Here is a 14,448-nt window from a genome sequence, read left to right on the forward strand (position 1 = left end):
TGGCAATACGAAAACTGAACAACACAAATCAGCGAAAGCGGCAAAAGACCACTCGCGAAACAGGCGGAGAGAGACAGAGTAGGAGCGAGCGAGCGCGCGTTGCCATGGCAACCTCATTGGTGCTAGCGAAAACCGTCGAATTTGAAATTAAGATGACAAGCTTCTGGAACCTTCTCGCTCTCTCTCCGCATATCAAATTAATTTTCGAACACCGATTATAGCGAAAAATTCTAAGTTTTTAAGGGGGCACACCACCTTTGAAATTAAAATCAAAATTTTTCATTAAAAATTTATAAATACTTATACAAATAAACCAATTGTTTTTTACTATTCTTAAACAAAATTACCTTAATTTTGATGGTTTTAGACCTTCTATATACCTTTATAATACCTACGTATAGTAGGGAGTCCATAATCCACTGACCGTAAAATTCCAAAGAAACGATTGGCCCAAATGAGCTCAAACTCCAGGATATTGTTTAAAAGTACATTAGTTATGGTATGAATAAGCAAATTATATACAGAGATAACAGACAATCGCCTAATGGCTAGGCTAGTTTAACTGGTAAAAATTCTACTAGGGTATTTTATTTAAATAAGAAAAAGAATATTCAAAATAATTATTGCTTTCACCATGTATAATATTATGAATTAAAGACTTATCATTCGCTTAATTTATTATTCAACGGATCAGCTTTTTTTAAACAGCGCGAAATACCTAATGTTTAAAAATAATTGCCGCAGAGAATGGTTGACTATTATTTTTTTTAACAAGTTGCATAAGATCCTAACCTTCAATGGTTAGTGTTATTAAATTGTTTATAGTATCTGGTCGAATCTTATTTATTTGTTGGCAATACAATTGTAAGAGGAACTTCTTATTATTTGCCAGTCATACTTTATTTTAATCTGTTATTCACGCTTCATAAGCGGGTCCAATAAAGATTTTTTGAAAATTTTTAAGATATTGGTTGTTTCTATCATCACATGCTTTCTATAATAGTTTCTTGTTTCTCTCATTTTATAAATTTTAAATTACTAAGATACACCGTAGGCGCAAGCAGAATTATCAGGTGGGCTTATTTTTTCGACTGGAAGAATAGCTGCCTTTTGCCATTCGTCTCTCACCTGTAAAAAATATTCTAAGTGAATAATGCTTACTATTTCAAGAATTGGAATAAAAATTATTTTACACAACTTAAATTGTTTACTAATAATAACAGAAATTGATCGTCTTTTGAAGGTCATTAGCATAATGAATACAATAATATATTGGGTTGGGGAAAAATAATTTCGGTTCTTCCTAATAGATAGCGTTAAATTTGTATATCTATAGCAATGTTTATTCAATGAAGCCACACTATTATTACGTCGTACGACGTATGCTTACTATTAGCAATATTTCTTTATGATTTGAACAATTCGATATGGCCTAAATTAAATAAAAACTGCTGAATCTCAATTTTCCAATGCGTCAGTGTCGCTTATGAGTTGAGTTCGCAAAATGCAAAATAATCACTTTTGTAATACGATTTCGATTTACCTTCCAAATCAGCAAAATGATAAATCAGCAATTCGTGACGTTGTAAGCGAGCGCTACTTTTTATGTATACATTTTCCGTAATTTTAAGTTTCTAAATATTGCAAAAGTTACCTTACGAACGAAGGTTTTAAAAAGCCTTATACGCACTGAAACGAGCAGTTCGTAGTCAGTCACGGGCTCCGTACGCGTCAGTTCGACAATTGGCGATATATTTGTGAAAGCAGTTTTCACTATAAATATCTATATCGCATTTCATTCCGTTATAAGCGAATAATATTGTAAGAGAATTTTATATAGCTAATTAAATAAACAATAGATTTACAGTGGAGTAGAATTCGTGTTTTAAAAGTTCTTTATAACTAAATCCTATCTATCCAGTACGAGCTTTAATCTGCATTCTGGCAACTAAGCATCACCGTACTTAAAGGTAAGTTTTCTCATTTATTTTACTAACAGTGAGAGTATTAGGCGTGAATTAACAATTTCTTACAGCCTCGCCACTACACATATCATTCAATTCCTATCTATTCAATTTAGGATAGTCAGGACGTAACAATTGGTTCCGATACTGAATAAAATCTAGCAAAGATTAAGAAAAGCCTAACAATAAATTTGTTGAACCAATTAACAATTGGTTCCGATACTGAATAAATACAAGAATATTGAAAAAAATTCTCGAGTAAACCGAGGCAATATCGTAGCGTGAATATAACCGCATCGAACAAAATAAAATCGTAATAAACAGACGTAAAGTAATCTCGAGTAAAAATAACATTACAAGAAGTATCAAGCATAGCTCGGGTGACACAGATAAAGATAAGAAAACAAGCGTAATACATGACACGGGTAAAAGAAACAGAACAAGCGTAATACATGTGTCGCGTTTATACACGGCATCGGATCAAATTTCAGCAGCTACTCGCGTTGCGGCGAATGACCTACTGAACTTGCTAACAGTAGCAAAAATGCGAAGTAGAGCAAAACGTTAACAAACACTATATAGGTCAATTTAAAAACTCAATGGGATTTAGTAAAACAATCAGAATATACTTTTAATCGAGTAATAAAAATTTCAAATGAGCAATAAAGCAACAACAGATGATAAAACTCCAGAGAACGTAAGAATTACTAGACACAAGTTCAACAAAATCCAAATTTAAAAAACGGTCTACTAACAGGGCCACTCGAAGAACAGGCCTTTAAGAAGAGCTTGAAGATACAAAGGATACCTCCAAAGACTCAAGATAAAAGCAACAACAAACTACAAAATACAGGAACCATACCAAAAGTACCAGTAGCAGCAAAAACTAGTAACGAAAAGAAATCAAAAAAGAAAGTGATAGTCTAGCAAAGGAAAATATACCGGAAAGCTCTAAAAAGCAACAACAGGAAAGCTGGGATGATAGCAGCGTTCCAAGTAAGCGAATAAGTTTAACGTTTAAAATAGATTTATCATGGTTCCAAGCAAATGATTCAATTTTAAATAAGACATTTGAACTTGAAAAAGACGAGCGATATTTGGATATAGGGGGATTTCAAGCGGAACAAAGCCTGGTCATAGGAACTTCAAAAGACCCACAATATAACGTATTAGAGAGCGATAGGTCTCCGACAAGCTTTTCGTCCAATAGAAGTGTAAATGAGCATAAAAGCCTAATAGATCTTGATCAACTACCAGACAAGAAAATTTTTATCACACAAAAAAGTGTAGAAAATAAATACAACATAAACAACACTGAAAATAAAACGGACCAGAACTTAAATCAAACTTACGATAACAGAGAAAATCAAGAAAGAGAGAAGATCACAAACATGGCCCCTCTAACGGAAGCAGCAAGGCTATTGAAATTAAATCTGAAAGATATCGCAAACTACGTACCAGAATACGATGGAAAAAATGACAGTAGCGGACTACATAAAAAAATTAAAACAGGTCTTCTTATAGATACTATAGAAATCTTATAGATACTATAGATGAAGGAAATCTGACAAACCTCCTAAAAGTAAGAATGAAAGGAGAAGCAGAAGAAGCATTGAGCGGCAACGAGATAAAAACTATAGATGAATTAATAAATGCAGTTAGAACGTTATATCCAATCGACGACGATATTCACGAACTTATTTTTAAGATGCGGAGAATAATAGAAGGAGAAAGTGAAACTGTGGTCCAATATACAAATAGATTACGTAAAATAGTACTAAAAATAAAAGAACGGAAAAAAAGAGAAGGAGTATCAGCAGATAAATTAAGAAGATTTGACAGAGAATTGAGCGCAGAAGCAGCGAAGAAGTATAAAAAAGGTCTTAAATCAGAAATAAAATATGAGTTAGGGGCAGAAAACACCGTAGAAGACATTTCAAAGGCAGCAATAGAAATTGAAACCGACATAAGGAAAAGAAAAGAGATAACTGCTGAAAAGAGATAAGGCACCGTGACCACTGCATACGAAGATTATGAACGAAGAATAGAGCAACCACAGAAAGTGCTGACATGCCAAATATGTAGAGACTTCCAGCACGAGGCTATTTTTTGTCGTGCAGCAGCATGTGTATACTGTAAAGGAGCAGATCATTTTTCTAATAACTGCATGAATGTCAAGAATAAAATCAAGTTAATCTATAAATTTTGCAGTCAACCAGGACATTCGATTAGCGCATGCCGATTCAACAAGAAACAGAATAATCATTGCCAATATTGCCAAGAAATGGGACACGATGTGGGACAATGTCCTTACATAAGAGATTATGAAATATGCTGGAAATGTAAAGAAACAGGACATAACCCAGATAAATGTTCAAATACAATGATCAATAATATAGATAAATGTGAATATTGTGACCTTATGGGGCATACAGTACAGAATTGTCCAGATGTAATGTGCAAAAAGTGCAATAAAAAAGGTCATACAATAAAATATTGTAAAGTAGGCGAAAGCAGGTCACCTTTCAGAATTTTTACAATTTGTGAAACAGTTGGACATGAAGAAATAGTGTGTGAACAAGCAAAAATCCTTGTTGCAGAATATAAAGCTAAACAACAGTTTAAATGCCAGATGTGTGAAGAAAAGGGTCATACAGCGAAATTTTGTAATAAATTTAAAAACAAACGCATCAAACCAACAAAAATAATTACAACAGGAGTCTTCAGTGGAAATATTGCAAATACTGTAAAATGGCAGGTCATGTAGTCAGCAAATGCAAGAAATTAATGGCTTTAGAAGATTGAGGAAAATCTAGACAATCATTTTGCGAGTACTGCGATAAGTCTGGACACAAAATAGATAATTGTGAAAAGATTAAAATGCTAGAAAGAGAGCAAGAGGAATTCTGCACAATATGCAAAAACACAAACCATACCGCAGAAAGATGCTTTAGAAACAAAAATAAGCAGAAAAACTGAAACGCTCTTCCTGGAGGGAGCGCCTAGGAAGGGATGACAAGAATAAAGCGTTCCCATTACAAATAACTAACAATGAAATTACTAATCATGCGCAAAATATAGCAAATATAGACAAAAAGATCAACAGTAAAGTAGACAGTATATTGCAAACATATGTTTTGAAACTTGAAAATGTATTACAATATATAGAAGTAGAAGGTCAATACTCGAAGAAAATAAATCGATTATTGGTAGATAGTGGTGCACAACTAAATATTATTAAAAATAAAATATATCACTAAATCAAATAAATAATGATGAACAAATATTAATATCAGGAATAACAGAAAACGCTATACGTACTCTGGGATCAATAAAATTACCAATAAATGGAAAATATTTTGATCTTCATGTAGCACCGGAGACATTTGCCATTCCCTATGACGGAATTATTGGAATAAAGGTTTTATTACAACAAAAATTAAGATTAGATAAGGGATATTTAGAAATAAATAATATAAAAATAGAATTAAAATCAACAATGCATATAAATCAAATAAATACTAGCATCGTAGCTGAAGAAAGTGAAGAGGCAAGTACTCAAAAAACTAAAGTAAAAAATATTACAGTACAACAAGATTTAGAAAAAGTACTAGATATAGTAGAAAAAATTCAAGATAAAATAAATAATGGGATTTCAGAAAATAAAAGCGACTCAGAATATTCAGATGACTCACCAGATTTCTTGAAAGAAATTTCGGAAGAAGCACAGCCGAGTAACTGGAGTAATGTAAAACTTACAAAGTTTATTCATGATTCAAAATCAAACATTCAACAGTTCATAGAAAACATTAATGAAACTCTTGAAAGTACAGAAAAAGAAGAAACTGATGAGTATTCCATACAAAATTTCCCGACATTCGTAAAAATACTCAAAGATAATGTAGAGTTTGAAGGAGATGAAAAATATTTACGTCATACAAATAAAATAAATTTTCTTACGTTTGATATCGAAGATATGCCAGATACGTTCATGGGAATTTCAGGACTACCACTACCAAATGAGGAAGAAACCTTCCATTGTGGTTCTAGATATTTAACGTCACAAAGTGCGCGGAATTTTGAAGAAGTAGAAAATTTAAGTAAAAAAGAGAAAAAATGTATTATTAAAGACGATAAATGTAAATCATTTATCTAAGAAAAAAAGGAAATTTATTGAAGATTTAATATGATCTAATGAGGATATATGCTGGATAGATGGAGATAAATTAGGGAAATGTAACGTCGAACAGCATGAGATAAATTTAATGGATGAAACTCCAGTTTATGTGAAACAGTTCCCATTACCATATATCTTGACACAAATAGCTATCAGTGAAACGAAACAATTAATAATAAATGAATTGGTTAGATCTTCAACGAGTGCATTCAACGCTCCAGCGTGGGTTGTACCGAAAAAAGGTTTAACAAAGGACAGAAAAAAGAAATGGAGACTAGTAATTGATTATCGAAAACTAAATGCTAAAACAATACCAGATCCATATCTATTACCGAATATAACGGAGATATTCGATTCTATGGGAAAAGGCAAATATTTTACAACGATCGATATGGTATTAGGTTTTGATCAAATAAAAATAAAAGAGGCAGACATACATAAAACAGCATTTAGTATACAGCCATTAGGACGTTTTGAAGTATTACCATTTGGATTAATTAATTCGCCAAGAGTATTTCAAAGAGTGTTAACAAAGGTACTAGGAGAATTGTTAGAGAAACAATTTTGCTATGTTTATATAGATGATATAATTATAGTATCAAATACAGTAGAAGAGCATAATGAAAGATTTAATCTAATAGCACAAAAATTAAGAGAAGGCGGACTTAAATTGGAAATGAGTAAATGTAAATTTTTCCAGAAAAAGTGGAATTTTTAGGTCATATTATTAGCGAGCAAGGAGTAAAAACAGATCCAAAGAAAATTGAAGCTATATCAAAATTTCCAACTCCACAAAATGTTAAAAATGTTCGAGAATTTCTAGGATTATCAGGTTATTATAGACGATTTATAGACAATTTTTCGGAGATAGCTAAACCAATTATACAATTACTACAAAAACAAACAAAATTTGCTTGGAATAAAGAGCAACAACAAGCATTCGAGAAATTAAAAGAAGCTTTATGTTCAGCGCCAATATTACAATTTCCTGATATGACTAAACCATTTATAATAACTACAGATGTAAATGTAAATTTTCAAAAATAGAAACAACAGCTTTCTCGCCTCAATCGAATGGCTCACTAGAAAGAGCTCATCACCCATTGTGCGAATATCTGAAAAACTTTTCTACGAAAAAGATTGAGTGGGATAGTTTGTTAGTATTGGCACAATTTAATTATAATACGAGTGTAGTATGAGCGCTCATAGATCTATGCCGTATGAACTGGTTTTCGCTTATCCACCGAGATAACCTTCAAGCGAACCTTTAAAATCATCAGAACAACTTCCAACTTTCAATAATTATTTATCGAATTTAATTACAAATATGAAAGATATTGCTAGTCTTGTACGTGAAAATTTAATATTAGCAAAAGAAAAATCTAAAAAATATTATGATCGTTTCACAAATCCAGTTAAATTTAACAAAGATGATCAAGTCTGGCTCATAAAAGAACCAAAACCAGGAAAATTAGAGAAAAATCAAAACCTGGGACCTTTTAAAATTTTAGACGTCACTGAGAATAGCAATGTAATAATAAATAAAAATAGAAAGCCAAATACAGTTCATGTAAATAAATTAATCATGTATAAAAAAGAAAACTAACGTTCTTTTCTGTTTTAGGAAAATCTGAACCATGATCTTCAAAATAATTTTATTAATGACAAGTTTTAAAGTTAACGAAGCAATCATTGACTATGACTGCGGCACAACAACGCCAAATATAACAATATTCTCTTTGATGGACTCGGGGGAATGTGACTTTCACAATACACCCGTGAATTCAACAAGCGTCAATATCGAGCTGATACAAGTCGCAGAATTTCGAGAAGTCACGATAATTCAATGCAGAATAGAAATTCATCGAACAGTATCAAGTTGCGGAATTTTCGGTCATCTTATACCTACGGAAAATGGAGAACAAGAATATATTTATGAGATAAGTCATGAACAATGCAAATTAATTCATGAAATGGGAATTTTTAAACACGACAACATTCACACAATAGCCTATTTAAAAGTAAATTCGACAACAACAAAAGGTATAGATTTTGCAGGAAGCGCTGAGGGCAACTCGTGCTCCGGTGCATCTTATGCCGATAGTTTTGGATCATGGAATAAGGTATTTGTTCATGGTCTAATCAAAATAACGTTAATTCAAAATAGTGCTAAGGTTAGTTTAAGTAAAGATAAGTTAAGTTTAAGTTCGGGAACAGTATGCAAATTTTCGGAAAAACATTGTATCGATATGGAAGGAGGACACACATTTTGGGAGGTTTTATCGCAGGGGGAGTGTTTTAGAAACTCTTACGATATTTTATTTAAGGGAATAGCTACGAAATATTTTAGCGATGCAAATCACGAAATTGTTTATACACTAAATTCTAACGAAATAACATTTGCTTTGGCGATCAAAGATAAAATCATGCGTTGTAATAGAGAATTTATACGTACGGAACATCCAAAATTATTAATTTCTGAAAAGAGTAGTTATTTAAATGCGTATCAATTTGATAATGATGTAGTTAGTAATAGAAATAGCGTAAACTTAGATTTATTTACGTATGTTAATTCAAAATTTGTATACGTAGAAAAGCATTTAAGGAAACAGCTCAATAATCTATATTTAAATGTAATAACAGAAAAGTGTGAACTTGAGAGAAAAGTAATCCAAAATTCCCTATCAATCGCCACCCTTTCCCCAGATGAATTCGCCTATAATATCATGAAGAAACCTGGATACATAGCAAGGATTGCAGGAGAAGTTGTACATTTAATAAAATGTGTACCGAAAACAGTAAAAATACTATATTTAAAAGAATGCTACAAAAAACAACCCGTTTCTTCAGGAAATGAAAGATGGTTCCTCACGCCGAGAACACATATTTTGATAAAAAAAAGGAGTTCAAGTAAATTGCAACTCAATAGTACCCACGTACTATAAAATAGCAGAAGAGTGGATAAAGTTGACTCCAACACCAATTAAAACAATATCGCCTCATAGTCTGAAACCAAACACAAAGATCGGTTGGACCTATGAATCTGTTGAGACTTTAGCAACGAGCGGAGTGTATTCTCAAGAAGAATTGGATCAACTACTGTTTCCCATGGAAAAAGCATCACTTTTAAATGTGATTGCTAGAGAGATGGCAGGAGAAAAAACATCTGGAGATATTTTCACCGAAAATACTCTAACACGCCTAGCCGAAAGTACATGGCACATGCTCATTGGAAGACTGATTGCATGTGGTTCTATTTCATCTGTATTCATCATGATTCAGATTATTTTACATATCGGAAAATTGATTATAGACACGATTATTAGAGGATATACTTTACATACGATTTATGGTTGGTCTATACACCTATTTGGAGCAATTTTCAGTTCAATAACACACTTGCTGACTACACTCGGAAATACGAGCAACATCCAAGAAGAGAGTCCTACGAGAAAAAACGACAATAGATTTTATGAAGAAACAGAACTTCAAGAAATCAAAATTATCCCTCCTATATCTTCCCCAAAAATATTACCCCCACCTATTCCAGATCGACCACCAACTATTATAAAAAGCAAACCTAACGTTTCAATTTCAAAGTCACCAGGAATTTTTTCTCTAAGCTGTGAATAGATTTTTTTACAATAATAGATAACAATAAGAACAAATCCTTAAATGTTATTAAAAAAATGGGATATATTTAGGCGGGGAGGGAAGCGAAATAATCGCTACATTGTCAATTTATTTCTATCTATAACCAATATACTAGATTTCAAAGTGATAAGTAATTTAAAGTATAAAAAAATCAAAAGTTAAAGCGGCTAATTTGTAAAATTCTGCATGTAAAACTCACTCATTATCGACCGACTTTATAATTTTTTTTATTGCAATTATCCTATTGTAATAACTTGGACCCCCAAGTGTTACATCGTACGACGTATGCTTACTATTAGTAATATTTCTTTATGATTTGAACATTTCGATATGGCCTAAATTAAATTAAAACTGCTGAATCTCAATTTTCCAATGCGTTAGTGTCGCTTATGAGTTGAGTTCGCAAAATGCAAAATAATCACTTTTGTAATACGATTTCGATTTACCTTGCAAATCAGAAAAATGATAAATCAGCAATTCGTGACGTTGTAAGCGAGCGCTACTTTTTATGTATACATTTTCCGTAATTTTAAGTTTGTAAATATTGTAAAAATTACCTTACAAACGAAGGTTTTAAAATGCCTTATACGCACTGAAACGAGCAGTTCGTAGTCAGTCACGGGCTCCGTACGCGTCAGTTCGACAATTGGGGATATATTTGTGAAAGCAGTTTTCACTATAAATATCTATATCGCATTTCATTCCGTTATAAGCGAATAATATTGTAAGAGAATTTTATATAGCTAATTAAATAAACAATAGATTTACAGTGGAATAGAATTCGTGTTTTAAAAGTTCTTTATAACTAAATCCTATCTATCCAGTACGAGCTTGAATCTGCATTCTGGCAACTAAGCATCACCGTACTTAAAGGTAAGTTTTCTCATTTATTTTACTAACAGTGAGAGTATTAGGCGCGAATTGACAATTTCTTACAGCCTCGCCACTACACATATCATTACGTTCCTATCTATTTAATTTAGGATAGTCAGGACGTAACACTATAGTATGTTTAGAAGTTTAAAGTCTACAGAATATTCTACAGTACGAAGTAGCGTCATTTATTTACTGATTAAAAAATTATTGCGCTTTGACAATGGAGGTTCCAAAAGGACACTTTCGTCACATTTTGCTTTTCTACTTTCAAAAAGGGAAAACTGCAGCGCAGGCTCATCGAAAATTGTACAGTGTTTATGGTGATCAGTGCTTAAGTGAATGCCAGTGTCAGAATTGGTTTGCTCGATTTAGTTCCGAAGACATTGATCTTAAAGATGAACCTCACCCTGGTTGGCCAACCGTTGAAAAAGTTAATGAAATTTTTTAAAAAATCGAGATAGACTGACGTATTTAATCTCGCTACATCGCTATGAAACTAAAAATCGACCATAAAACACCATAAAACGAACCATTTACATAAGACTGGATACAAAAAGAAGCTCGATACTTTGGTTTCACATGAATCAACGTCAAAAAATTTATTTTTGAAACAAATAATTACGGCATATATATCATTGATGAGTGTTCATAATTTATATTAAAATATTTACCTTGAAAAATAAGAAAAAAAACCGAAATTAATTTTTCCCCAACCCAATATTTTAATAATAATCAATAGCTTAAACATTAAAAATGTAATAATAATTTTAATGATAAAGATATAGTACATCGACATTCGTTTGGCACGGAATCACAGCTATTTTTGTATGTTTTCTTGTTTTATAAATGACTAATTTATAGATTCCATATTTTAATGCTTTTAACGGATTTATTTTCTGACCTGCAATTTTCTCGATTAACGATAACTCAGCAAACCTCCGCAAAGAATTCATGTAGCTCATGCTGATACCACAAAGGCGAACTTGGTTTTTCTAAACTATCATTCCGTGTTGTCAACGAGAAGATTACTACTAAAGCTGAATGATTTCGCCATTTTAAGGAATGATGAGATCCTCTGGTAGCAGAGTGACCTGGTCGTGGAGCCTTAACCGGGAGGTGGCTAGGTCCTGAGGGGAAATGGGAAATAGCTGTCTTACATGGAAAGGTACCCAACCCGAACTCACCGATTTTGATGATTTTCATATATGTTGTAGAACATAAAAAAATAAGAGACACGTATTTTTTTTATCGGCTAATTTTCACTTTTAAGGGGTAAAAACCTCCCATAAAGTTAACCCCCAAAAAGCGTTTTTTTTTAAATATCTCGGCTTAAAATTAATATTTTTCAATAAAACAAATTGGAGGTTATTTCTTACAAAAAGAGCAAGTATTTCATGGTGATTTGAAGAGTAAGGGTAGCATCCCCTATTTTTTAGGGGTTGAAAACATATATTTTTTGGCATAATTTTATAATAAAAATGTTTAAACCGACTAAAAAAAATTGGAAAAAATGTTTAAACATCCTTAATAACAAAATTTAGTTGACGTCTTTCGGTGTTTTCATAAATATTACCCCTAAGGGGGTAAACCACCCCTAACACAAAATAACTGTAAATATGTAATTCAATACATAATATTTCGTAGAAAGTTTGTATATAGAGGTTTTCGAGGTCGCTGATTACAAATCTGTTATCAGATTTTGAAAATTCAAAATGGCGGACGGAAATATCGAAAAAAAATTTTATATAATAAAAAAGTTTTAAACGACTAAAAAAATTGGAAAAACTTTGTAAACATCTATAATAAACAAATTAAGTTTTTCGATTTTTTCGTAGATACTACCCTTTAGGGGGTAAACCACCCCTAACACAAAATAACTATAATTATACTTCAATCCATAATATTTTGTAGAAGGTTTGTATATAAGGGTTTTCGAGATCGCTCTTTGCAAAACTGATATCAGATTTTGAAAATTCAAAATGGCGGAACCAATGTGGTGGACGAAAATGTCGAAAAAAAATTTTAACTTTCATAAAAACTTGTTATAAATGTGTGATCTTTGTAGCCTGTACATGTGAACTAAAGAGCCTTAAACCCTAAACCCCTAAAGAACAAATAGGCTAAATGGTTGTGCTTTTTAACCAAACCACCTCAAATTCCTAAATTTGTAAACAAGAAAATTCTGTGTGTGAAGCAGTTTTATAATTTCCGTAGAAATTGTTATCAGAATGTTATTGAAATTCCTTTATTGTAAATTCAACTTATAATGTATTTTTGTTTATAATATTAGAGTATAATAATAATCTACAATCTTTTATCTTTTGCCATAGTGCATTTTTTGTATTGAGCATAAAATATATTATTTTACGATGTTTTTACAATAATGGTAGTCCTCATAAAAGTGTTTAAAGCACAATGCTTTTTTGCACCAACCACATCGTACAATTGCAATGTTTGTGCACCCTTCTATTTCACAATGTGTTGCACAAGACTTTCCAAAACTGAAATCTATAGGATTATCAAATTTATCTGGTTTTTCATTGACGTAACCGCTTTTATACCAGGAATATTTAAACAAATCTATATATCTCGGTGAAGACAGTTGGTTGTGAACCAATGATTGAAGTTTAATTATATTATTTCTCACATGTAAATTCATATCATGATCCATTAACATTACATTATCAGAAAATGTTCGGACAAAGTTTTTCCAAATACGGAATCCATAGACATCAAGTGGTTGTATTTTTCCTGTGGTTCCAGTTGGAATTTTTTTTATGTTAATAATTTTATTTTGTGGCATTGTTTCTTCTATAACTTTGTCACAATGACCACTCCAAGAATCAAGTAATAGTATTGAGTGATGGCCTACATAGGGATAAAATATTTTTTCCAACCAGATTTTGAAGTGATCTGCAATTAAACGACTTACTAATTAACTGATCAACGATATTACAATGTAAAAATTGTTATTAGTTCCCTTACTTGTTGTTAATTTTCCAGATTTGGATGCTTCCACGTACACGTTTTCTGGTCTAAATATGTTTTGTTCTACAATAGGGCCAAACTTGCCACTTGGTTCCTTTAAAACAAGAAATAGCGGTGACAACAGTTGTCCAGTAGCTGATATTAGTGGCTGTATAGTATAACTATGCGTTGTTGCTGAAATTGACTGCACCAGACATTGCACTTGCTTTTCTCCTTCTACTGCTAATGTTCTTCCAGAATGCATTTCTAGCTGAAATCCGCTCTGATCTGTATTATACAAATTTTCGAGTCCAATCCTTGGTATACACGATTTAACGTCATCGATAAATGCTTCAGCTTTAGCCGTAAGTTCTGCACTACCTTCTAGTGTTTTTCTTGTTATGAACTTATTTATTTTCCTAGAAACTATTCGGTGTGCTTGCTTAAATTTGAGTAACCAATGTTTAGAAGCTTTGAATCTAATATCATCAAAACCAATTTCTTTTTTAGCTTGTAAGGCCCATCGAATTATATCTTCATCATGGATAATTGAACCACTGTCGAGAGCTGCTTGAAAATTATCCAGGGTATACTGACAAATTTGTGCTACTTTTTCTCTATACGTGCCACCTTTATTAATTGAATGAGCCCAACGACGTAGCTGACTAATAGATGATACTTTTTTGAATCTGTTTTGCACTGTTTTGAGACTTAAATTTTGCTTCGTTTTGCTACTTCTCCAAAATTCTACAGCTCTTTTTTTGTATTCAAAATCTAGTTCTTCATTATCTGCTGTACATTGATTTGTTG

At 32.1% G+C, this 14,448-nt stretch overlaps 1 protein-coding gene across 10 annotated transcripts in view; it reads right to left on the reverse strand.

Annotated features, from left to right (window-relative positions):
* Positions 1-575: 575 nt before the first annotated feature.
* Positions 576-14,448, reverse strand: part of LOC107982149 (dipeptidase 1) — a 662,392-nt gene continuing 648,519 nt past the window's right edge. For 8 of the 10 annotated variants that reach the window (XR_004345325.1, XM_031933340.2, XM_032602223.1 and 5 more), the window contains one exon: positions 828-1,128. Coding sequence is in view for 9 of the 10 variants with exons in the window: in XM_031933340.2 (XP_031789200.1) it covers positions 1,039-1,128 (90 nt within the window). In the remaining variant the exon portion in view is untranslated. Of the gene's footprint in view, positions 1,129-14,448 lie in introns of all 10 variants that reach the window. The other 2 variants (XM_032602224.1, XM_032602225.1) reach the window with 2 other exon arrangements.

The sequence above is a fragment of the Nasonia vitripennis genome, unplaced genomic scaffold (assembly GCF_009193385.2).
Source record: "Nasonia vitripennis strain AsymCx unplaced genomic scaffold, Nvit_psr_1.1 unplaced0148, whole genome shotgun sequence".
Taxonomy (NCBI): domain Eukaryota; kingdom Metazoa; phylum Arthropoda; class Insecta; order Hymenoptera; family Pteromalidae; genus Nasonia; species Nasonia vitripennis.